General features: G+C 43.0%; 1 protein-coding gene across 2 annotated transcripts in view; it reads right to left on the bottom strand.

Moving 5' to 3' along the window:
* Positions 1–24426, bottom strand: part of EIF4E2 (eukaryotic translation initiation factor 4E family member 2) — a 32893-nt gene extending 8467 nt beyond the window's left edge. The window contains exons 1-7 of one of the 2 annotated variants that reach the window (XM_077487636.1): positions 24273–24426; positions 19557–19671; positions 7895–7954; positions 6472–6606; positions 4859–4963; positions 3761–3913; positions 592–728 (exon numbers count right to left, since the gene is read on the bottom strand). In XM_077487636.1, the coding sequence (XP_077343762.1) occupies positions 592–728; positions 3761–3913; positions 4859–4963; positions 6472–6606; positions 7895–7954; positions 19557–19671; positions 24273–24292 (725 nt within the window). In that variant the 5' untranslated portion in view covers positions 24293–24426. The remainder of the gene's footprint in view (positions 1–591; positions 729–3760; positions 3914–4858; positions 4964–6471; positions 6607–7894; positions 7955–19556; positions 19672–24272) is intronic. The other variant, XM_077487637.1, reaches the window with a different exon arrangement.
* Positions 24427–26336: the final 1910 nt, after the last annotated feature.

Raw genomic sequence — 26336 nt, 5'->3', positions numbered from 1 at the left:
TAAAAATAGAGTGCGTTTTAAAAGCTCTAAAGTAAAAATACATGTGCTGCAGTGCGTTTTGGTGTGAACAGCAACTGAGTGTTTAGATGTCTGAGGGGTAAAAGAGCAAACATGTCATCAGAAGGACTATGGCTGTTTGCTAAACAGGGTTCCAGTTAAGAGGATGATTACTGCACAACATTTACAAGAGTGTTTAACATGTCACAAACTACACTCTTTGGATTTCGGATTCCAGTCGTGTACAGACATGGGAGAGCAGGTATTTTTTCTTTTTATTTCTTCTTTAATTCAAATGATTTTTACTTCAAGTATGACATGGTTCACAAACAAAACACAAACTGTATTTTTATTATTAAATCGTATCTAAATTTGTTTTTTACTGGCAATCCGATTTAAAAATGACATCCTCCAATCCACATTAAAAATGAACAGATTTGCATCTAGAAAATTAAGGTTAAAAAGGACAGTTTGTGCAAGAATAAAAATTCCTACCCAACTTGACAATGTATTTCCACACTTTTAAATGTCTAACTTAAAAATTAACAGAGAATGATTTTTTCTTTAGATCAGGTGAGGTGGGTTAACACATACTTGATACTGTCTGTGTGTGTTTTATATTCCATGACAGTGTTAGGAGGCAGATTCAGAACTCTTCTTAAGGTGTCTCGGATCCGAGCGGTTGTTGCTTGGTCACTAGCTGTTTTATTCCAAATAGAAATGATATCTTCCTAAAATATAGATGTAGTTAAAGGTTTTAGATTACAGTAAAACAAAAAAAACAAAAAAAAAAAACAATAAAATGCACGTTTTCACTCAAACATCCAAATGAATCGCACAACGTCTACAGATTTAATAGCGCAGTCATCAAAGATTCTCCAAAACAAGATTACCAGGCGTACAAATAATATGAAATAATAAATAATAATAATAGCTGACCTACTTCTTAAAATGTACCTAGCCCAAGTGCCCCTGACTTTAAAGTTTTCTGATTGACTAGATCTAAACAAGAATACAGCTACTGAAAGTTAGAATTCCTGCCTACTCGTTCAAGGTCAGGGAATCATAGTCACAGGACCTGCATGATAACCAGGCAAATAGCATTTTCAGATGGTCAACAGTGGCAGCTTTCATATTTAGGTTTCTTTAAGGCACAGTACACTAAGAGTACATTAAAATGTACCTAGGTTAGAAGCAACCTATAGCATCATGTGCTTTGTTTTGCTTGCAGAAACTGCATAATGGGCCTTAAAGGGGTTGTAAGCCTACGAGTTTTTTCACCTTAATGCATCCTATGCATTAAGGTGAAAAAAAAACACCTGTCAGTGATCAGCCTCCCAGCCCCACCCTTTTACTTACCTGAGCCCTAGAACTTGACCCACGTGGATGCACTGTCTCTCTGCCCGGGTTTTCTGCTCTTGATTAGATAGATTGATAGCAGCGCAGCCATTGGGTCCCACTGCTGCCAATCAAATCCAATGACGTGAGCGCGGCCAAGTCCTACATTCGGCCTATATGGACGCCGAATGCTGGACTCGGGAGCAGGCCCAAAAGGTAAAAGGAGAGCGCTTCTCCCAGGGGGTTATCGGATGTGGGTAAAAGCTGTCGAGGGACCCCAGAAGAACAGGTTCGGGTCACTCTGTGCAAAACGAGCTGCACAGTGGAGGCAAGTATGATATATATTTTTTTTAAAATAACAAACGGACCCTTACAATCACTTAAAAGCAAACCTGTGGCTGCTCTGACACACAACTGCTGCAAGAAGGTACTCCCTGGGGGTCTTTCCATTCCAATGAAAACCATCCCACTAACTAATTATAGTGGTTGTAAACTCAGACATGAAATATGAACAAAACATATCCCCCTACAGCAGGGGTCTTCAAACTATGGCCCTCCAGTTGTTCAGAAACTACAATTCCCATCATGCCTAGTCATGTCTGTGAATGTCAAAGTTTTGCAATGCCTCATGGGATCCGTAGTTCCGCAACAGCTGGAGGGCCGTAGTTTGGGGATCCCTGCCCTACAGTGTGTACTACTTGGCTAAATTAAAAACACTGTGTGGATTTCTTGCCTCCCAAAAAAGTGTTTGTGCCTAAGAAGCCCTAATTACATAGCTTTACAAGGCCACATATGCCAGCAGGGGAGTGCCCACTAAGTTTGATAAGGTGTGGGGTGGATGGGCAAATAATATGTCTACATTTTTGGTTCAGATCACTCTGTTCAGATGCTCTTAGAGTCTGAAATGTATTAAATATGAGGATATCTTGACATGTGAACTGCGACAGTTCACTTAGACTAGTGGTTCTCATTCCTGTCCTCAGGACCCACTAACAGGCCAGGTTTGCAAGAACAACCGAAACACATCAACAGTGATATAATTGGATGCTCAGCGAAAGCAGTATTCTAATCTGCATCTCCCCAAGGTAATACTGGGGGTGTGAATATTTCATACCATATCTGTAATTTCCGGTTTATAGGACCCAGCACATTTAATGATCGATATCACCATACTGAAAATGCTGTGCATTGGCCAAGGAGTTGTACTGGTTGCCTAGCGCTGATGTCTGGTTTTGTTTGATTTGTGTGGCCCGGTTGTCATGCTGTCAATATATTTTTTCTGATATTCAGTTAAAAATCACAATAAAAAAAAAAAAAAAAAAAGAAAGGGTAATTTCTGTCTGCTGCTTTGTTCATCTGCCATCAGCATGAATTACTTCATCTCATGAATAACATTTTTTCCTGAAACAAAGAGAAAAAATAGGGACAGGGGAGGGAACTCCAGCAGAGTGACAGCATTAGCGCTGTTCCTGTGCGCAGTGTAAAGGTGTGTCTCTTCTCTCCAATCAGCTCTCCTCACTGAGCTCTGCAGAGTGTAACTTCTGCTCTCAGCCCCCTTTTTTCTGACAGCTCAGACAAGCTTATACATCTCTGCATCACCTGAGGATAGTCCCTTCACTGGGTATATGTAAGGGTTAACGGCCATTTTAAACCTGTGTCCAGAACGCAGAAAGGCAACCTGCACCATCGTGCTACCAGGGGCCCAGGTTAACTTTCACTTCCAATACAACAATACAATGCATGATATGAAATCCTGACCTGGGTCTGTTGCTCTCCTCAAACTGTGTCTGTCTACCCGCCATAAGGGTACTATATGTTCACTAAAGTATGCTATAAGCAAGTACATTTTACAGAGTAAAGTAGGGACTGACCAGAGAGGAATTACTTTCAAGTAAATAGTCCAAGCAAAACTAACTCTAAACCTGCGCCCTGCTACATTGTAAACCTAATCTATGCAATCCTGTAAAGCAAAAAAATTGCTATACTTACCTATTCTGCAGCGATCCAGTCTGGTCTCCAGCAGCAGAAGCTGCGTGTAGGAGAGGTTCAACAATGGCTGTGAAATGTATGAGAAGTGATTTCACCCAGACTTACTATGGGGCTTCCATTGTCGGCTGCCACTCCTGCACCTGCCTCCACACTGAAGCCGCCCTTGACAGCTGACACTGGGACTAGACAGGATTGGCTGCCGAATAGGCAAGTACAGCGATTTTTGATTTACAGGGTTAGATATATTAGGTTTAGAATATGGCAGAGAGCAGGTTTAGGTTTTGCAATAGCCCACCATTAACATGTAACGCAATATATGAACCAAAAACCCTGAGAATTTTCAATTATCTGAAACCTTGTGGCATTAAATGAGAAGTATACAGATGCCGAGAAAAAGCAAGACGTGCATTTTTTTCTTTACTTCCAGTAGACTCACCTGAAAGCGAACAGAGACCACAGCTCCACAGATCTCCTCCCCAACCATGAACTGCTCTCCTAGCATGGCTAAGATAAGATTCTCCCAGCACCGAGATGCTAGACCTTTACGAAGGCGAATTATCCACTTTCCTCCATTCTTGTTTGCATCATCCTACACACAGAGAAAAAATAATATATCCCATGAGACAGGCAGCTGTTAAAATAAGTATAATTAATACATTCAGCTTGCCAACATTTATTTAGCCCGGGTTCCCACTGCTGCAAGTTAGAAATTGTGTGAGTTCAGCTGAACTCGCATGATTTTAAACTGGCAATGCAGACCGATTTCGTTGGAGATTTGACAGACATCTGTGCGAGTTCATGCATAGATGTCTATTCAAATCGCCACCGAAGTCACAAAAAAACAAAAACAAAAAAAAAAAAAAAACACAACACACAATAGTACAGGAACTACTTTTGGGAATCAGTGCTGCGCCACACCAATTCGGACACTGTGATTGACACTAAATCGGTGGCTATTTCTGGCTATTTCTGGCAAATTGCATGCCAAATCAGCCCAATCTGAACGTGGGCTTACACACATGGGGAAACCAATTGTCACTTGTCAATTTTTGTCTAGCACCGCTGAAGATGGTGGAACACTAGTTTTGACCTCCATACTGATCCATACTGATCGTTCAGAATGTGTTATAGGAGCAGTTGAGCTGCTTTTGCATTCCCACACACTTGTACATGAAGAGAAGCAGTTCTGAACCCAAAAGCCAATCCACACAGGCCCTTAATGTTCCAGAAAATGAAGTAAATTTTGCCAGCAGCGATACAGATCATAATTAAAAACCATGACAGAAATTCTAGCTTTTCCCCACTCTAAATGTTTTATTATTTCATTGGAGACATTTGCTCTCACTTCCTCTCCTGGGATCACTGTTGACAGGACAAGAGCGGTAAAAACTAAAAAAAAAAAAAACACAATAAAGAAGCTACAGAAGCTATAACATTCCCCACTATATGCAATGAAAACTAGCTATAGCTGGAGTTCCAGTTTACTATAAGTGCAGAATACAGTCCCTGTGATGATCACCATGTAATATCTCACCTCCCACATTGGCTTGATCCCTTCCTTAAAAAGGTGAAAGTCACTGTGCCCTGTCAATTCTCCGGGACGTACCATGTGACTGTAGAACCTCCAGAATTGCTCCACCTATGATGGGAAAGGCAGCAGACTGTCAATACTGCTTTTACCAAATTGTTTATTTTAGGTTATAATCTTGGAACCAAATGCAAAACAAGGACATACATAAATATTATCAAGATGACCTTTTCAATTAATATTACGATTTCCTTTTTCCTACTAATAAACTGGCTATAAAATAAATTTTTGCATAATTAAAGTGGGAGTAAACCCGCTGATTTTTTTTTTACACCTGTAAAAGGGAAAAGGCATAATGAGCTAGTATGCGCCACATACTTGCTCATTATGAAATACTTACTTTAGAATGAGACACCGGCATCTCACTCGGTCCACACCGAGGGAGCCGACATGTTCCCTCGGCGCGTCTTCCAAGTATTGCGGCTCCAGCGATATCGTCACTCCCGCGCATGCGCGCTGGAGTTTTCTTCCTGCCAAGATCTGGCTTCTGCCAGACTTTCAGCCGAGAATTCCAGGGGGGCATGCGCCACTAAGGTCAGCGGCTCATTGAGAGGGGAATATCTCCTAAACCGTACAGGTTTAGGAGATATTCTTTTTACCTACAGGTAAGCCTTATTATAGGCTTACCTGCAGGTAAGAGTCAAAATACAACTGCTTTAAATACTAGGGAGACGATTTATTGTTTATGAACATTGATTACTTCATAGATGAAAGGACATCCTGACATACTGATGTTTGCTTGTGATTAAAAAATTATTTTTAGTTTAGGAAATTTAACTAGGAGAGAATCACGGAAAGTCACTGCAAGATTGAAAATTCTTGAGGCTCATTCTGATGCGCAGCAGCCCTTGCAGTCCCCATCTGTGGTGGATCGCATTTTAGAGGGCGTTCGACAGGCCATATGTCACCTAATCACTTCCCTGTTTTAACCTTGAAAATGCTGACCCAGGTCACAACTGCATGAATTGAACAGCGTTGTGGTGTGTCCCCATTCATTTAATAGGGTGGCATGCAGCCGCAGTACTGCCCGGCAAGTGTGAGAGGGGATCTAATCTTCGCCAAGGCCTGTGTGGGCATGTGTACAGCAGTGTGTAACAAGTATCAAGATATACTTTTTTTTGGTGCGATCAGTTTAGCTGCATTTACCACCCCCTGGCCACACCAAAAAAGTAAGTGTTCATACTTAATGCAATCAACCCATTTAAAATGCAGCATGTACGACATTCTCAGCATACTGTAATGTTATACACTGGTGTGAAAGCTATTTAATTTTTCCCTTGTTCACACAAAATATAAAACTCAGCAAATTTTATGGAAACATGCCCGCTGTAAAAAAAAAAAAAAAAAAATAAAAAAAAGCCCCAAGGACCTGTTCACACCTGATGAATTGTCAAGCATTTTCAGGTGCGATAACCTGCAATTTGGCATTAAAGTATATTCGAATGGAGACAAAAAAAAAAGGGGGGGTGTGAAAAGTGTTCTGGTGGGAGCAAGACCAGACTTGGTCACAAATGGACTGTATATCAATCATACATTTAGTATGTCCATCATGCACTCACAGAGGCAAAGGTACCGATTTGCTTGATGTTCTGTTCATAGCTCTGAGAGCTGGTTGGTCTACCCGGTGTCCTGCGAGAATACCAGAATGTGTAGTTATATTGTAAAGGGTGCTCTGCTGGACCTGGCACTACGATCTGCAAAAGAAAGAAACAGATATAAAATTTTAGTCATCTTCCAAATATAGCACATGATCATCTACCGCAAACTACATTACTATGGTTTTTGGTTCGAATCCTGTCTAGGATACTACCTGCATGAAGTTTGTAAGTTCTCCCTGTGCTTGCATGGGTTTCCTCCCATTCCATAAACATGCTGGTAGGTTAATTCAATTTTGCCATCTGGGGGGGATTTTCTCTTGACTTCCTGTCTCATAGCCAAACAGGAAGTGAGAGGAAATCACTGCAATTTAAGGGAATTCTTGGGGACCCTTACGTTACCAGAACTAGTGCTGCCATTGGAAGATTTCCCCACCATTCGTTTTCTGGGGACAACCCAAAAGTTAGAATTTGTTTTTTACTACAACTTTTAATAAGGGTAAACAGGACAAATAGAGAGGGTGAATCTCCCTAAACAGGCACAGAACGCAATAAAAACTGACAGGGGTACTTGTTCTTAATCCATCTTCACTCTATCAAAAAAAAAAAAAAAAAAAAAAGTTTTGCCTTTAGTTATACTTCAATTCTGGTCTAAATTGACCCTAGTATGTGTATGCATGTTAGGTAGAGACCCTAGATAGTAAGCTCCTTGAGGACAAGGACTGATGAGAATGTACAATATGTAAAGCGCTGTGTAAATTGTTCATACTATATAAAAATCTGCAATAAATATGTAAATAATAAAAGTAGAACGTTAGCCTCTCGTTCAAAAATGTGCTGCAGTGGGGAAGGAGGCTTATCAGCTGTCTGGGGGAAGCCACAGGCAGTCAGTAAATGGAGGAGGAATGGGTGGGGTTTTTACATGGACCATGGATGATACATGCACAGTGTGCTTGTATCCAACTGAGGAATGACAGAGGACGTAAACTGACCACGATAGCACGGATCGATTTCCATGCTTTGCATGGTCATTTTACTATCAGGAGAGGGTCAACTAGGTAATCCAGAGGAACTGTGAGCAGTAATACAATAGTGACATAAAAAAAAAAAAAAAAAAATCACATAGGAATACCTTAAAGACAGAACAGTTCTTTATGATTAAGGTTACAGTTCAATTATAGGTACATGTGCTCTTACAGGAATGTGTTGTGATATGGATTAGTGACAAATTCAAATAGGCACAAAACATTCCTGGATAGAAAATAGATAGAGAAGTTTTTTGTGGAATTTTACAGTGCTATAAAAAAAAATAAAGGTTTATATATAAGAAAAACACATTGAATTTTGTATGAATAAAAAAGGTAAAAATGACCAGTTATACACGTACCGGTAACGGTATTTCTGGGAAGTCTTCCAGGACGGCACCCTGAGAGATTACTGGCCCCACCTGACAGGAAACACAATCAACAAAGAGGTTAAAACACACGCTCCTCCCTGTGCTCCTCAGTTGTGAAAAAGTATTGACCCAAACCAGTGCACAAGAGCGAAACACCTCAAATCCTTATATCAAACCAATCATACAAAGAGAACGGGTGGGAAGTAGGCCTGCCGTCTTGGAAGACTTCCCAGAAATACCGTTACAGGTAAGCGTAACTGGTCATTTTCTAAAGTCGTCTTCCAGGACGGCACCCTGAGAGAAGAGCAAGTAGCTCAGGCCTACCATAGGGTGGGACAACAGCCTGTAGAACCTTTCTACCAAATGCCAGATTCTGAGGCGACAGAAACTCCACCCTGTAGTGTCTCAGGAAGGTGCTCTGGCTTGTCCACCTAGCTGCTCTGCATATCTGTTATACCGATGCTCCTCCCCTTTCTGCCCAAGAGGTCGCCAGAAACCGAATACAATGCGCATTGAGGTTAGAGGGAACTGTCTTACCCGTCTGCTCATAGGCTATGGTAATGGTCTGCCTGATCCATCTTGCTATGACTGCCTTAGAACCTTGCTGACCCTTTTTCTGGCTGAAAAAAAACCTAATAGGTGACTGGATTTTCTTAACTCCTTCACTCTATCCAAATAAATCAGACAACGCCTGACATCTAAAACAGTGAAGGGAACACTCTCTCTCATTCTGAGGATTGATACAAAAAGAAAGGACAATCTTTTGAGTCCTGTGTAACCTTGAGACCATCTTCAGAAGGTGCAGGGGATCCTGCCCAAGTACAACCCTGTCCTCAAATAATAGAAAAAAGGGCTCTTTTAATTGACAGAGCCTGGATGTCACCTATCCTCCTGGCTGACATGATGGTCAGTAGGAAGGCTGTCTTAAGGTTGAGTAACTTAAGAGGGATATGAGCATACAACTCAAACGGTGCCCTGGTTAGGGCTTCTAAAACTAGAGTTAAGTCCCAAGGCAGAAATTTGCTCATTTGCACTGGGGGACATCCTTTCTCTAGGTGACAAAAATCTTTTGATCAGGAGTAAATCAAGAGTAAATCTTTTGTCCAAAAAAATAAATAAAAGAAACCTGGACAAGGCTGCGACCTGGACCTTAAGGGTCTTGGCTTCTATCCCCTGATCCATGCCATCCTGGAAAAAGTCCAGGATCGCAGGGATCTCTTGCCAGGAAATCCCCTTTGCCTGGCACCAGCAATAGACTCACCAGACCTTGGCGTCAATATGCGGGGTAACTGGATTCCTACTTAAAAGAAGGGTTTTGATTACTCTCTCAGAACAGCCCCTTTGGCGTAAACTTTCCCTTTCAAGAGCCAAGTCGTCAGCTTGAAGAAGTTGGGGTTTTGTGGCAAACTGGGCCCTGGAGAAGGTCCTGCCTCTCCGGGAGGCGCTCAGGGGGAGATCCGGACCAATTTCCCAGAGTTGGGAACAAGGTCCTCTTGGGCCACCAGGGGCCGATCAGAACCAGCCTACCCTCTGATAGAAGACTAAGGGCTTAAAGGCATAAGCCAGGTGGAAATCCCAAACCTGAGCCAATGCGTCTACCCCCTCTGAACCGTTCTCTCTGGAAAGCGAACAGAACTTCTTTACTTCCCTGTTCCCTCTGCGTGCAAAGAGATCGATCTCTGGGCTGTCAAAGTTTTCGACACACCAGGGAAAACACCTCGGGGTTCAATTCCCACTCCGCCTGGTGAATCGTCTACAGACTGAGGTATTTATATGTACCACTGAGATAGAGTTCCTTCTATGTTCTGCCCACTTCAGGAACTCCTGAGCCAGGTACAGAAGAATGCGTGACCTGGTGCCTCCCTGATGATTCAGGAAGGCCACCAAGGTCACGTTGTCAGAAAGAATCTGGACCTCCTTGCCCCCGATTCCGATTCGCCCCCCAGGCGCTTGCATCTCGTGTTACCCTAAGGGGTTGGAGCTGGGCCCAAAGGTGACCAACCTGCAACCTCTGAGGACTGAGCCACCACTGAAAGAACTTCTTCACCCCCTCCGGATTGGAGACCCTGTCATCCAGCAACCCTCTTTTTCCATCCCAGGAGGATAGGAGGAATTGCTGGGGACCCCTGGAATGGAGCTGGGCCCACAGGACCAGGAAAACAAGATGTCAGAAACCCGAGAATTCTCATAATCCTGTTCTGTTTCTAGAAGGGATAATACTGCCGCCATGAGACCCTCTACTTTCCCCTAAGGCAAGACAAGCTTCCATGCTGCTGAATCCACCAGGAATCCCAAATAGACCTTGGTCTGTGTGGGAATCAGGATTTTTCCTGGCAGATTATCCACCCCAGGGATTCCATAAAGGTACTTACTACCTTCTCCAGGTTGGTAAGAAGGAGATCTCGACTCTGGTTGTAAACCAATAGGTCAACGAGATAGGGGATCAGTGCTACCCCCTGGAGATGGAGGTACTCCATCACCTCTGCAATGATTTTTGCAAATAGTGATAAAAAATACTAAAGCGTAAAAATGGATATAAAAAAAAACTCAAAGGCTGAAAAATTACTAAATAATTAAGCTGCGATCATATCAAAGTGATCCGACACTACAGATATTGATTGACAATTCCAAATGATGCATTATAATTAACTTCCCACCTAGTGCATCAGTAGTGCAAAATAGACAGCATGACAATAATTATAAAAGTGACTGTGTCCAATTTGAAAACAAAGTGCCAAGTGCTTGAAATTGCCAATAGTAATCCAATGCACAATATGCCCAATTTCCTACAAAAGTACTAGTGCTTAAAAATAATATAATAAAGTGCTAAGTGCTTAATAATTGATCAAATATGTGCTAAAGTGATGATATGCTTAGTTAACTCCCAATATACTTAATCAAATAAGTGCTAAATCAATAAAGTGCTGATGTGCTTAGTACACTCCAATCAGAGGGCTCCAAAAAAATTCCCATACATTAAAAATGAAATTGATAACATGATGAGTAGACAATGGATATTACATAAACGCATATGCGTGTTACTCCAATATCGCGGAAAAAGTCCAATACATACACATCAAAGATTATGGATACAAATAAAAATGTCCAATCTCCTGGTGTAGCTTCCAAATTAGGCTTATTTCAGCTCATTCCAATATACAAATGTACCAATCTCTCAAAGCCACTATTACGGTCTTTACGATATGTCTGGATTCCCAAGTTAAGACTGGCCGCCGTCCCTGTATGCAGACTCATACAATAAAGCAGAGACACATATCATTGCGCAATATGTATAATATGCACTAACGAATATGTAAAAGCAAAGATTCCACTCACAAAACCTCAGGGCAATCTGCACTTCCAGGTAAGAAATAATCAGCCGGCTAGAGCATGTTACAAAACACACACCGCTCATCTATTGCTGACACCAGCCTCACTGATCCTCATCACTGGCTCCTCCTACGCGTTGTGTCCCACGTCACGCGACTTTTTGAAGGAATCTTTGTAAATACCCTCGGACTGGCTGCCAGTCCAAAGGGAAGTACACAAAACGGCCAATGCTGCACTCCCTGATCGGAGGGGATCACAAACCTTAGAAGGGCCTGATGCTCAGAAAAAGTGGGGATGTGAAGGTAGGCGTCCTTTAGGTCTATAGTGACCATAAAATATGTCTTACAGAAGGTGCTTCCTGAGATTATAAATGCTTTCCATGCAGAATTTCTTGTACTGCAGGAACCCGTTTAGCCTTCTTAGATTTTTGAGGCGGTACTTTTCTGAGGACTTTGGGACTACAAAAATGTGGGCATAGAATCCCTGTCCGCATTGCTCCGCTGGAACTGGCACTATGACCCTCTGTTTTGCCAGCTGCCTGACGCTTTGTAAGAGACCCACCAAATTTTTCCACTCCTTGGGAAGGTGGGTTAAGAGGAAACTCGGAGGACGGGAGGAGAGAAGCTCCAACCTGTCGAATGTGGGAACACTGAGTAACCCTTACCCACTAGGAGAGAAAGTTGGAAAACCTGCCCCCCACCCCGACATCACTTTGAGTCTGGTCAGTAAATTTCTGGTTGGGGGAAGAGGAGACCTCCCTTCTGTGTGCCTTTACTGACCCCCATCCCCTGGCAGCACCGCTTTCCTTTTTTGCTCTAAACTGGTTTTTAGCTTGGGGGGCCTCAAAAAAATAAATAAAAAAAGGGGGGGGGGGCTTCCCTTATCCCTTTTAGGTTTTATGGGTAACTTCTTGCCCTTCTCCATAGGCCTAGAAAGAGCCTGGTCCAACCCGGCGGCGAAAAGAAGGGAACAATCCAAAAGGGAGTCCACACAGCCATGTCTTTGATGTGCTGTCCCCCTCCCAGATCACCCACAAGGCTCTCCTTACGGAATTCAACAGGGGCCCCCAACTGCAGTTGTCTGTAGCATTTCAACAACTGCATGTGCCAAGTAAGCTACCGCCCTACCAATGACTTCTAGGGAGTCCAAGACCTGCTTGGGATTTAGGTTTGCGATACATGGTCCATCAATATGGTAACCCACGTCTGCTTTCCGGGCCACACAGGCCTGTAGCAAAAGCAGGGCTCATAGCCGCTGCATTGGCTTCCCAGGCCCTGCGCAGGAGGGTTTCGGCCCGACGGTCCATCTGGTCCCTGATGTTGCCTGCATCTTCAAAAAAAGGAGAGGTCTGACTATTTAGACACCTGGGCCAAGTATCTAAAAGAATGTTTACTCCTCTTCATCCTTGAACAGGCACCTACGCTCCTTCCATTCTCTTAAAATTATATCTTTAAGGTCCTGGCGAATCGGGAGAACCTTGGACTGGGGCTTAACCAAGCCTCTATACATCCTGTCTTGGGCAGACACATGGGCTGCAGGTTCCTGTATCTCCTCTGATGCATAAACTGCCCTAAGGAGGCCATATATCGGGGTCCTCCTCCCCCTGACTGTCCTCTATGCCCTAGTCAGAAAAACTGATCAGGGGCTTCAGCCTCCACTTCTTCCTCAGAGACCTGAGAGGGAAGAGATCTCAGGGGTTCAGGACACCTTTAGTCTACTGCCCTCTGCCCTGCTGGTGGAGGAACCCTCGTAGGAGGAAGAACCCTCTCTGCTAGTGTGGAATGCCAGCTCCCTAGACTTAAGGGTTGCTTGGAAGGCTTTAAGCAGATTTTGTCAGACGGATTTTGTTCAAAACTGGTGTGGCATACACATGGTCGGACAAATTTGTCGGAAAATCCGATCGTTCGTAACGTGATGACGTTTTTTAGTTACGACGGGACTACGTTCAGGCTAGTAGCCAATAGCTTTGGTCTAGGAATTTGATCTGAGCATGCGTGGCACTTTGTCCGATCAGAATTCTCTACAAACGATCGGACAAAGTCCGATCATATTGTCGTAAAATTTTTATATCCAGCTCTCAAACTTTGTTGGTCGGACATTCCGACAGAAAAAGTCTGATGAAGCCCACACATGGTCGCATTATCCGACAACACGGTCCAATCGGAAATATTCCGTCAGAATGTCTGACCGTGCGTACAAGGGCTAAGAGTTGACAGCATCTCTGTCTGTATGGAGAGAAAGTCCTTCATGACCTGAGATGTTTCTTTCCCTGCTAGCTTGTGGATACATTTGTAGCAAAAGGGCTTAGAATGGTCCTGAGGTAATTAGTCATTACAATACCTGTATCACTTAGAGCAGGAAGGAGCTGTCGCAGGATGGCTGGCGACCACTTGAGCAGCGACATCCTCTCCTATAAGAGAGGCATAAGCTAGTCCTCCAAAAAGTAATGCACTCTTGCTGTGTCCCACAGGGGTAAGAGTCAGGGTCCACTCCCCCATCATTACCCCTGCCAGCTAGGCCGACTCACCCCCTGTGGCCTCCTCAATAGCTGCAGCTGCTGTGGGCCTCTCCTCCCGTGGCCACACCACCTCAAAGCTCCTCTAAGTGGGCTGGTACTGACCGAACTGGCTAGAGAAGGATGTGGACACCTGCTCCTCTGCCAGTCAGATCTCTGTTCCAACAACGCTGTCATTATCTTGAAGCCCTGAACCGGAAGGGACATGGGAGATGCAGAGACGTAATTTCCAGCTCTGGAGAGGAAGCCATTTCATTCCTCTTCCGAATGCCAGATAGGTGGCGCTGAGCTCTCACTCCTCCGTATGAGACCTGCCGACCGGCATCATCCTCACTGCCAGCACGACCCTGCAGGAGCCTCAGGAGTTGGGGAACACTGTGCTCAGGTGCGCCCCATGGGAAATCTGGCCGCCAGCTCCCCCTGCTGAACGGACACCTGCCAGGTAAGGGAGCAAAAAAGTGGTCCCTGAAGTTCTGGGTACCCCACTGTACCCAGGTCCCTCAGTTCTCAGGGGGGTTCTTCCAAGCCCCCCCCCCCCCAGGAAGGGAAACAACCCCCTACCAGACCCAAAAAGCTTCATAAGCTTGCAGTCTGGCTCCCAGGGGAGACCACCAGCACAAGGTTTTCGGGTCTTTTAGGAAAAAAATTTAATGGTTTCACTGTGGGGAAACACAAACAAAAACTGAGGAACACAGGGAGGGGCAGGGTTTTAACCTCTTTGTCGATTGTGTTTCCTGTGGTGGGACCAGTCATCTCTCAGGGTGCCGACCTGAAAGACGACTTGAGTAAAATTGTTATTTCGACAAAAGAAAAGAACCAAAAACTGGTCTTTTTGGTGTGTCACACATAGAATTGTTTGCTTAGTCTTTTCACAAAGGTGGTGATGGTTAAGTGTTTATCCCAACATGTTTCGCCACCAAGAGCTTCCTCAGAGGATTTTTTAACAGTCATTTAAAAAATAAAACACACTCTAATGGTATATAATAATGCCATACAGAGCCAGAAACAAATAATAAATATTGTGGTTTGCCATATCATTGCTTACCCAGAACAGTCCGCCAGTACTTCTGGACAGGAGCCACTGAGGCAGTGCAGAAAAAAACCAGGAGCGCAGTGCGACCACAGAGGGCCCACAAAGACCCAGCTATAACATAATGATGATTTACAAGTTACTAAAAAGGATTACTGAATAAAACACGTGGGCACCATAAACCATAGTGTCACCCCAAGAACATATAGCTCGTCCGGAAGTACTGGGAGACTGTTCTGGGTAAGCAATGATATGGCTAAACATGGCAAACAACAATATTTATTTTTAGCTCTGTATTGCATTATTATATACCATTTTAGTATGTTTTGTTTTTTTAACTAGACTGTTAAAAAAAAAAAAAAATACCCAGAGGAAGCACCTGGTGGTGAAACATGTCGGGACAGACACTTAACCGTCACTGCCTTTGTGAAAAGAATAAGAAAACAATTCTATGTGCAACACACTAAAAGGACAAGTTGTTTTTAGTTCTTTTCTTTGTCAAGCAACAATTCTTAAATTAGATTTTTGTACAAAATAAAAAATGTATTTATATATAAACCTTCCCCAATAAAACGTCTCTAGCTACATCTGCTCTTACGGTTTCTCTTAATCCCCCCTGAAAAGTCCTACAGATACTTGTTTATTCTACCAATGAAGTCTACCCAATGCAGCTTCCTCTGATTGTATGGCAATAAAGCTGCACTACTCCTGAATTCAGAGCAGTTTCCACTTTTTGGTAGGCTGTGCCCACTTGCCCTATAGTGGAATAAAAAAATATATATATGCTGCAGGGGGCAGGACTATCAGCACAATCCCTGCTGATTCACAAGCTACAGCACCTGAGGGTGTGTACATACTTGTCACACCAATGGTTATCCTTCTGGTGGTGATCACTTACATAAGCACCAGAAAGTACTTGAGTACTGAAGATGCCATTTCATAGACATGCAAATTTTAAGACTTGATATGTTGCATATTTACTGGATGTAACCTCATAAAAAATAAAGAAAAAAAATAAAATAGTGTGTTTGTGTACACTAAAATGTACAGGGGGTCCCCGGGTTACAAACAAGATAGGGATGGTAGATTTGTTCTTAAAGCGGACCTCCACCCTGAAGTGGAAGTTCTGCTCATCTGATCCCTCCCCCCCTCCGGTGCCACAATCGGCACCTTTCAGGGGGGAGGGGGGTGCAGTTACCTGGATAATCAAGTTAACTGTAACCACTTCCGGGACAAGCTAGCCGCAGATGCCCCGCCCCCCCGCTGTGTTCTGGGAAACACACAGTTCCCAGGACACAGCGGGGACCAGTGGAGACGCGCAGCGCGACTCGCGCATGCGCAGTAAGGAACCGGGCAGTGAAGCCGCAATGCTTCACTTCCCGACTCCCTGACAGAGGATGGCGGCAGGGGCAGCAGAGAGACGAGCGATTGCTCGTCATCTGCCGCTGACATCGATGGACCCTGGGACAGGTAAGTGTCAATTTATTAAAAGTCAGCAGCTGCAATATTTGTAGCTGCTGGCTTTTAAATATTTTTTTTAAAGGTGCAGCTCCTCTTTAAGTTGAATCTGTTTGTAAGTCGGAACAGGTATATTTTTTAAGTGTAGCCCCAGCCAAAAAATCTATTTTTAAGCTTTTTGGATAACATGGGGTTATCACCCCTGTAACATTTGTTTAGCGGTCTGTGCCCTTGTACAGACTTCACCTCACTTTCTGTCCCAATGATAATTGGATTTAGAAAATTTTGGGCTGTTAGGGAAACAAGGATTGGTGATAAAGCATCAGTGGAGACACCTTTTTACCATATTAACTCTTACAGGAGACATTGTTTATTTATTTTTTCTTGTTTGTATTTTTAAAATTTTATGTATTGACTATGTAATCACAAGGAATTTTAGAGAAAATATATGAAATTAAATAAGCCACGATGATGTGGAATTATGAATGAGACACGTATGAGCGGCAAGCTGAATCTAGTCTCCGATATAAAAATACTGATGTGGCAAAAAAAAAACAAAAAAAAAAAAACTTACAGGAGAGAATTCCCCTTCCTAAGGGTAGATTTCCTCTCACTTCCTGTTATCTCCCTCCGTTTGTAAGTAGGAGTCGTTTGTAAGTCAGATGTTTGCAAGTAGGGGGCCCCCTGTATTTTTTTTAATGAAAATATGCATTTGGTAAACAGTCATGCTAATATGGTGTGACATAAAAAATTGCAATTACCGTAATTTTATTTTGCAGTGTCTCTTTCAGAAAAAATATACGACTAAGGGGGTGTTAAGGCGAAAAAAAGATGGCATGCACCACACGACAAGATGGCATGCACCACACCTTTAAACTATTATTAACTACTTCATGCATTTAATCGAACGTCCTCAGTTTGAAGTGTTTATGCCAGGATCATGGATGCTGCTACAGCTGTGATCCTAGTATCAAAATTTTTCAGCTACTAAAATATGCTTTCTGGGCCATCTAGACAAAGAAAATTTTACACAGGATGTTATAGCTCATGTTAATAGATAGCGATTTATAGCACGCAAAACAACAGCCTTGAAATGGCCATTGCTGGGGCATCCTACAGATGAGGAGTGGCGACTCGAGGTTAATGACGCTCCCCTGGAGGAGCAATGGGTGTATCATAATAGGGCACACCTAATAAATTCTACAAATTAAGGGAGCCTTGGCTAGCAGTACCTGGACTAGCCCCCTTTTCATTAGTATCTTACAGGCTGCTACAATGCCGATTACAAATGTAAGGAACAGAATGCGATTCCTGTGTGCATATGGGATAATATTATGGGCTTTGTAATGGTCTTAAATCCAACTCTTATGGTTGTGCTTATAAATATTTTCCACGACAAGGCAGACTGTTAACTTGGTGTGACACACCTGAGGACGTTTCGTTAAGTGGATGAAGTAGTTAAGGTGTGGTAAAGAGTATCTGCACTACCCATGTTAACACAAGGGATGTTGTTCATCCCTTGTGATGGCGATAACTATTGATCCAAAGAAATAAATAGACCTTGTGTTTAATGCTAAGCTAGTAACCTGTAAAGGCTTATAAAGCATTGGCTATTGATAGTATAATGCATAATATTGCATTATCTATTGATAATATAATGCGCCGTAGTTTGTCACCATTCTACAGACCTGCACAATTTTAAAGAGTGACGTGTTAAGTATCCATTTACTCAATGTAATATCTTTTACCAGAAATGTGGGTATTATATTGCATTTGTGTGCATAAAAATTCAGTGAAATTTGTTTTTTCCTGAAAACGCGCATTTTAAAAATGGCTATGCAAATATTGTGCAACCATCAACATTTTGTTTGAGGTTTCTAAGTAATATTCTATCAAACAAATGCAGGTTTTAATATATATGTGAGAAATGTCAGAATTGGCCTGGGCAGAAATTATTAAAATGGTTCTTTTATCCTTAACGCATTCCCTGCATTAAAGTAAAATGAGTTGCATTACTTGACAAGCCCCCTTCCCCATCCCCTACTCCCTAAAAACTTACCTGGGCCCTCTCTCACTTTAGCACTGTACAGTTTGCAGCAGCGCTCCTCTCTCGTCCTCTCCTTTCAGGATTTATTGAGAACAGCAGGAGCCACTGGCTCCTGCTGCTTTCAGTTGAATCCTGTAAGGAAAGAGCGGGGGCAAGCCACGCTATGCACGTGCATGGAAGCACCCATCCCAGCCCGGCAGTGTGCCTCCATAGCACAGCTTGCTATGGGGGCACGCAGAATAAGAAGAGCAGTCAGTGTTGGTGGGGGGACAACAGAAAAAGAGGTAAGTTGATGCTCTATGCAATAGCATTGCACAGAGCAGGTTAGTATAACATGTTGTTATATTTGTAAAAAAAAAAAAAGCCTTTAGAATGACTTTAAAGGTGATGTATAGTACCTTGCTCTCTGTAAGCAGGGATTCCTGTATTTCCTCTTTCCGGCACCCCTGTAGTTTAGAGGGCAGGTTAATTCTGTGATGCAGCAATGGCTACTCAAGAAGCATAGTGAATGTGTCAGAGAGTTCAAGGAAGTAACAGTGTCGGGATCGTCACAAAGTAAATTTACAAACCTCAGGAACGTTCATATTAATAGTAGTTTGCTAAAAATAATTGAAATATTATGTGTAAATGAACATAATGTTTTTATATTCTGACCATAGATCCGCTTTAACTACCATAAATATGATAAAACATGAACTTACCATATACAAAAACATACTGTATATAACAAAAACAAAACAAACAAAATGTGTTTAATGAAATGTCTAAGAAATTCTCCAAGACAACTTAACCTCAACTGCACTCACTGTTATACCACGTGTTGTGCTGTTTTTACACGGGCCGATACTAGGTATGAAGCAGCAAAGTCAGATCTTTTCTAGCAAAGATCAAAACGACTAAAAGGATGTTTTAGAGGGGCAGGTTAAAATCATTAGCTTTACTATCAACATCACAAAAAAGGTCCTCCTGTAGAAAAACTAGACAATAAAGGTGTTGCCAATATAGTAAGTAATCATTTTAAACAGGTTGTTTCATTTCCATTTTGGAGATCACGGAATCTACAAAAGATGTTCAGCTGAGCACTACCAGTACCTCCCCTTTACCTCTAGTTCATTTACTGATGAAACCCTATAGAAGCAATCCCAGAGATGCTGCTTGCCCATGTTTCTCCTGCTGTGCACAAAAGATGGCTATAACTTGGTCATCGTCACTTCCACGCTTACCAATTCGCTCCTCATGTTCTACATAGTAATAAATAAACCTGGCTCCCCACCTTCTTCCTAGAGGAGTTCTGATTCTTGTCCTTGTCATTCTTTTCCTTCTCACTGTCTTTCTGTGTGCTGTTCTCCTCATTCTGATCATGATCCCCGCTGTCATCATCTTTCAGTCTGCAACACAAACGGTAATTATAGCACAAGGTGTGCTACCCACATACAATAAAAATCTACTAAACAATGCTAACGTAACAACTATAATTTGGCTGTATGTGTTCCTCCATTATGTAGGAGTAGGAATGAGGATTCATACACTTTATCTGACAAGTGGCTTAAACGTACTCCTACTGTTCAACAAATAAAAAAATTACAAACAGGAGTGTCCCTTATTGCAGATTAGGCATCCTATGTGTCTTCTGTAATAAAACAAACTTACCTGTCTATATGCAATCTTCTTCAGAATGTATACAATATACATTCCTGGCACACTTCAGTGCCAGGATCAATGAACACCTCTGAGCATGCACAGAAGTTACATCATTCCCCCAGCCAATCAAAACAGGGAAAAAACAGCACATGGAAGTAGTACTTGCAGACTTTAATTCTGCTTAAAGTGGAAGTTAGGGTTAAACCTAATCATAAACCGTCCCCCACCCTCACTCTAAGTCCTATACCAACTACTCTGCAGAGAAAAGATGTCTATACTCACCTATTCTAAGGGTGCTCCGGTCTGGTCACATGATCAGCTCCCAGCGGCTTCAGGGGAAGAGAAGAGAGCAATAATGGCTGCCAAATGTTTTTATCTGCTTTTGTGCACTATGGATTTTCAATAAAATGAAGATTTTTTTTAAGAACAATAACAACCGGAGTGCGGATCATGTTTCCTACAGTAATGGGTGCAATGCCCTAGCAGTGACATCACTCATAGACTTACTATGGAGCTTCTGTCATTCCCTGCAATGACAGAGAGGGGATCTGCCTGTGTAAACAAGGAAGATTTCTGTTCTGACAGGGGAGATCGCACAGATCCTGTCTTTCTGCTATGCAGGAAGATGGATCTGTGAGAGTTTCCCAAGTCGCACATTCTCCCATACAGTTAGAACACACAAAGAAGGAACACATTTAACCCTTTCATTGCCCCTGATGCCAACCCCTTCCCTGCCAGTGTCATTAGTACAATAACTGCATATTTTTAGCACGGATTACTGTAATAATGTCATTGGTTGTCAAAAAAAGTCAGTTAGGTGTCCAATCGGTCTGTCGCAATCCCGCTAAAAAAAAAAAAAAACCTGATCGCTGCCATTACCAATAAAAAAATAAAAATGAATAAAAGAAATGCCATAAATCTAGCCCCAATTTTGTATACACAATAACTTTTGCACATACCAATATACGCTTATTGCGATTTTTTCACCAAAAATATGTAGAATAATACATATCGGCCCAAACTGATGAAGATATATTTTTTTTTTTTATTTGGAATATTTATTATAGCAAAAAGTTAAAAATATATTTTTTTTTTTCAAAATTGTCGCTCTTTTTTTGCTTATAGTGCAAAAATTAAAAACCGCAGAAGTGAGCAAGTACCACCAAAAGAAAGCTCTATTTGTGGGAAAAAAAGGACATCAATTTTATTCGGGCACAAATTCGCATGTCCGTGCAATTGTCAGTTAGTGACACAGTGCCGTACCGCAAAAAACGGCCTGGTCAGGAAGTGGGTAAATCCTTCCGGGATGAAGTGGTTAAAGAAGACTGTACAGTGTATGACCAGCCTAAAGCTCACACCACACACACACGACAATCTGATTGTTGGTAGATGTAAAAGTTTGTACAAACTTGCAGTTTAGGGGCCTGCCCGACTGGATACAAATGAATAGTTTTGGTAGGTCCTCATATTACATTGTTTTGGCCGACCTATAGTTGATTGTACAGAAATTGTATGGTCAGACTGTAATGTGTATGGTGAGCCTAAGATCTAAGTCTATGGGCCTCAAAGTCCTGCATAACAATAAAAATTTTATTTTTAGGACTCTTTAACATGGGGCGTATCAATGCGTACCCCGTGCAAGGGCCGTGTTCCCTGTACAGGCAGTCTCTCATTGCTGTCCATTGGGTGGGTAAACGCAGCCCTTGAGCAGCACGTGCATGCCCCATGTGAATGAGGTCCGGTGTCATAACTAACCACATGTACAGCATCATGGCAACTGCAGATCAGAGGCCAAGATGGCAGCTTCCTTGGCTGTATAGGAGAGGAGGGTTTAGTTCTACTTTAAAAGCATCGGCCCCTGAAAAAGTAAAATAAAGCTGCTTGCACGCAAATGATTAACAGCTCTTGTGTGCTGAAATGTAAAACCCCCAGCACGTTCTGGCCCCTGGGCAGCCACATTTGCTGCATATAGCCACCAACACAAGTGAATAGCTGCATGTGCCATTGCTCAGGTAGGGCACACTGGTGTATTGTAAACGCTGTTTCTCCTGACAGGTAAAAATCAGTGTTATAAAAAAAAAAAAAATGCACCCAAGCCATGTTTGGGCATTTACTTCATTGGCCAGATTTTTTATTGAACTGCTTGCCAGCGGTTCAATGTCATGAATTTGACGTTAAATACCGGGGTTATGGCTGCCGCTAGCCGCTATAACTGGTATTTTCTTTTTGCTTAGGTGGCTGGCTTTTAGATAAAAGTGGTCTGTGTAACAGATTTGCTGAGGGATTACTTTTAGAAGCCCCCTCCTGCCACTTCCCATGCTTACGTTACTGATCGGTGAGCCCAGGAACACACCAGCATTGGCAGTGTTTTGACACAGAGATAAGCAATGGCAATCTCTATGCCCTTGGAGGACCAAAATCATGACATCACTTCCGGGGCCATGAAAAAAAATTTTGTTCTTACGGCAAAAGATTAATAAAAAAATAATATAATTAATTATATATTTGACCTTTTGCTTTTAAGAGGATAGATTTTAGGTCTTTTAGAGCCCAGATCTCTGCATAAACAGGACCAGTCATGGTGTATTGTTAACGCAAGGGATGTTTACATTCCTTGCGATAGAATACAAAGTGATCAAAAAATGTATTTAAAGGGACAGTGTAAATATTTTAAAATAAATACTTTTTTTTTTTTTTTTTTTAAGCACCCCCTTGTCCACACGCACAGTAATGAATGCTTACGTAGGTCACACCCACATATGTAAATGGTGTTTGCACCTCACATGTGAAGTATCGCTTTGAACATCAAAGAGAGACCAATAATTCTAGCACTAGACCAAGACTAAGTACCGTAGTTTGGCGGAATTCCACAAGTGTGTGCAAACTTAAAGCATGACATGTTTGGTCTCGATTTACAGGATGTAACATGTTTCCCATTATACAAAAATTGGGGTATATATGTTTGTTTTTTCCCCCCAGTTTGAAAAACCACTGCGTAAATACAAAAAAATTGCAACGACCGCCATTTTATGAGATAGAGAATGAATGTGTGTGTTTATAGAATTTTTATATATATATATATATATATATATATATATATATATATATATATACACACACACACACTTATTTTTTTAGCAGAGACCCTAGAGAATAAAACGGTGGTCATTGTAATATTTTATGTCACACTGTATTAGTGCAGTGGTCTTTTAAAAGCAATTTTTGGGGAAAAAAAAAAAAGACTTCAATGGATTAAAAAATAAATAACCACCACTAAACAGTAAAGTTAGACCAAATTTTTGTATAATGTGAAATATGATGTTCCCCCGAGAATCATTATCTTTATTCTAAGCAAAAAAAATAAATTGTGATTCTGATTTTATCCAGAATTGTAGAGGGGAGTGCTGCCTTCCCCCTTAAAATGAAAAGTCAACAGCTAAAAGTACTGTAGCTACTGACTTTTACTATTAGGACACTTCCCTCTCCAGGCATCCAGCGGTGTCCTCACTCGAGCCGATTTTGGAATTAGCCCTCGGGTGCAGGCGCCAGCATCTTGGCTATGGGAAACCGACAGTGAAGCGAGGAGGGAGATCGAACTTCCGGCTCACTTTGCCGTGACAAACTAAGCCATTAGTAGGAGTGGACACCTGTCAATACCAGGTACCCACTCCCCCCAAAAAGGTGGCAAATGTGGCAGTGGAAAGGGGTGGGAGCAGACAAGCGGAGCTTCCCCTTTTGGGTGGTGCTCCGCTTTAAGGGCAGAAAAAAAAAAAAAAAAAAACACATAAACTCACAAAAATGTGTGAGCAGTGTGCACGAGGCCTTCGTGTCTATGGTGCATTTGGGAAGAAGCACCATACCTGCCTGTTTATGTAGGTGGTGGTGAAGAAGCCTCCAGTGTTTACCTGAGTGTGGCCATGCTGCTGTATACACACAGGAGCTGAGAATTGTCTGTATACATGAGACTAGTTACTTCTGGCCACAGACATAAAAGAGAGGAGTAAATACTCTCTAGGACTGGATAGGAGATGATGATTACTATTCCTTCACCCTCTCTGCCTCTCCCATACAGCTTGGTGGATGTAGTGCCTCCCACACACTGTCCCCCTGAGCCCTGTCACCCCCTTACATGGTCTAACATCAGCACTCGTGGCAGCTCCATGGTAATGTGACAATGTTGCTATTCATTTCCCCAATACAATGTAACCACAACGATCGCTTTCCTCTCAGTGTACACAGTGCTGCGGCCTACACCGCCCCCCACAGCGCAATCTAATGGTTCCGCTCACACCGGGCGCCTCCTATTACGAAGAAATATATGAAGACAGCGGCTGGGTCCCGAACTCACGCATCAAATTTGTTGTTCATCGTCTCTCTACTCTTCTTCTGGTCTCTTCCGCTTCCAGCACAACATTCCTCTGCACCCCTACCGCCGCTTCCTGGAGCGCTCCAGAACTTCGCTACTCTGTAGTTGTTTCTACACGGACACGTAAAAACGATGCAACGTCATTGAAACGTGCTATCCATATTGACTGTGGGCAGAAGTCTCAAAGCCCATTGGAACTATGCGTGGGAAATGTGGTGGAACAGAGCAGAGATTGGTGCCCGTAGATAACGATTGTTATTTCCGCGGTGCAGTACTGAACATGAAAGGCTTCGGATGGGTGTTTATGAGCAACAGCGAACTTTTTAGCCCACATTTCATTCCAAGGCCCTTGATAGAGCGCAGTCACACAAGTTAGCATGCATTTTTTTTAATTGTTCATGTCTTTTTTTTTTATTCTATTGTTTAACAATACGCTGCAACGCCTTGTGACATATTACAGCATATTGAAAAATAATCGCACTGCTTAAAAAATGAAACCAGGACTATTTTCTTCACACTAATAGAGTGCAATGGTGCAATTCAAACATCAAAGTGCTGCAATGTAACGTTTAGGGATACATAATGCAGGGGTCAGGAGTGTGTAATGGGCAGAACACAGGGGTCAGGAGTGTGTAAGTGACAGAATGCAGGGGTCAGGAGCGTGTAATGGGCAGAATGCAGGGGTCAGGAGTGTGTAATGGGCAGAATACAGGGGTCAGGAGTGTGTAATGGGCAGAAAACAGGGGTCAGGAGTGTGTAATGGGCAGAATACAGGGGTCAGGAGTGTGTAATGGGCCGAATACAGGGGTCAGGAGTGTGTAATGGGCAGAGTGCAGGGGTCAGGAGTGTGTAATGGACAGAGTGCAGGACAGAGTGCAGGGGTCAGGAATGTGTAATGGACAAAGTGCAGGGGTCGGCAGTGTGTAATGGACAGAATACAGGGGTCAGGAGTGTGTAATGGACAGAATAAAGGGGTCTAGAGTTTGTCATGGATGGAGTGCAGGGGTAAGAAGTGTGTAATGGACAGAATGCAGGGTGCAGGAGTGTGTAATGCCAATCCTCCCTCTCTATCCCAGCACCCATCCCTCCCTCTCAACGCAAATCCTCTCTCTCCTTCCCCCATCCCGCCTCCCAGCTCAGATCCTCTCTCTCCTTCCCCCATCCCAGCGTAAATCCTCTCTCTCCTTCCCCCATCCCACCTCCCAGCACAAATCCTCTTTCCTTTCCCACTTCTCCCTTCCAGTGCAAATCCTCTCTCCTTTCCCCACCCCCCTTAACACTGCAAAACATCTCTCTCCTTTCCCCCACCCCTGTCCAGTGCAAATACTCTTTCCTTCCCCCATTCCATCTCTCAGTGCACATCCTCTCTCCCCTGTCCCCATCCCCCTTAACAGTGCAAATCCTCTCTCTCCTTTCCCCATTCCCCCTCCCAGTGCAAATCCTCTGTCTCCTTTCCCTATTCTTACTCCCAGTGCAAATCCTCTCTCTCCTTTCCCCATTACCTTTCTCAGAACAAATCCTCTCTCTCTCCTTTCCCCATTCCCCCTCCCATTGCAAATCCTCTCTCCTTTCCACATTCCCCCTCCCAGTGCAAATCCTCTCTCTCCTTTCCCCATTCCCCCTCCCATTGCAAATCCTCTCTCCTTTCCACATTCCCCCTCCCAGTGCAAATCCTCTCTCTCCTTTCCCCATACCCCCTCCCAGTGCAAAACCTCTCTCCTTTCCCCATTCCCTCTCCCAGTGCAAATCCTCTCTCTCCTTTCCCCATCCCCCTTATCACTGCAAAACATCTCTCTCCTTTGCCTCTCCCCCGCCCAGTGCAAATACTCTCTCTCCTTCCCCCATTCCATCTCCCAGTGCAAATCCTCTCTCTCCTTTCCCCATCCCCCTTAACAGTGCAAATCCTCTCTCTCTCTCTCTCCTTTCCCCATTCTTACTCCCAGTGAAAATCCTCTCTCTCCTTTCCCTATTACCTCTCCCAGTGCAAATCCTCTCTCTCTCCTTTCTCCACTCCCCCTCCCAGTGCAAGTTTTCTCTCTCCTTTCC

Source organism: Lithobates pipiens, unplaced genomic scaffold, assembly GCF_037356315.1.
Source record: "Lithobates pipiens isolate NorthernLeopardFrog02 unplaced genomic scaffold, aLitPip1_a1.2 Scaffold_18, whole genome shotgun sequence".
NCBI lineage: Eukaryota > Metazoa > Chordata > Amphibia > Anura > Ranidae > Lithobates > Lithobates pipiens.
The sequence above is the reverse complement of the archived record's forward strand: the minus strand, read 5'-3'. Positions and strand labels throughout refer to the sequence as shown.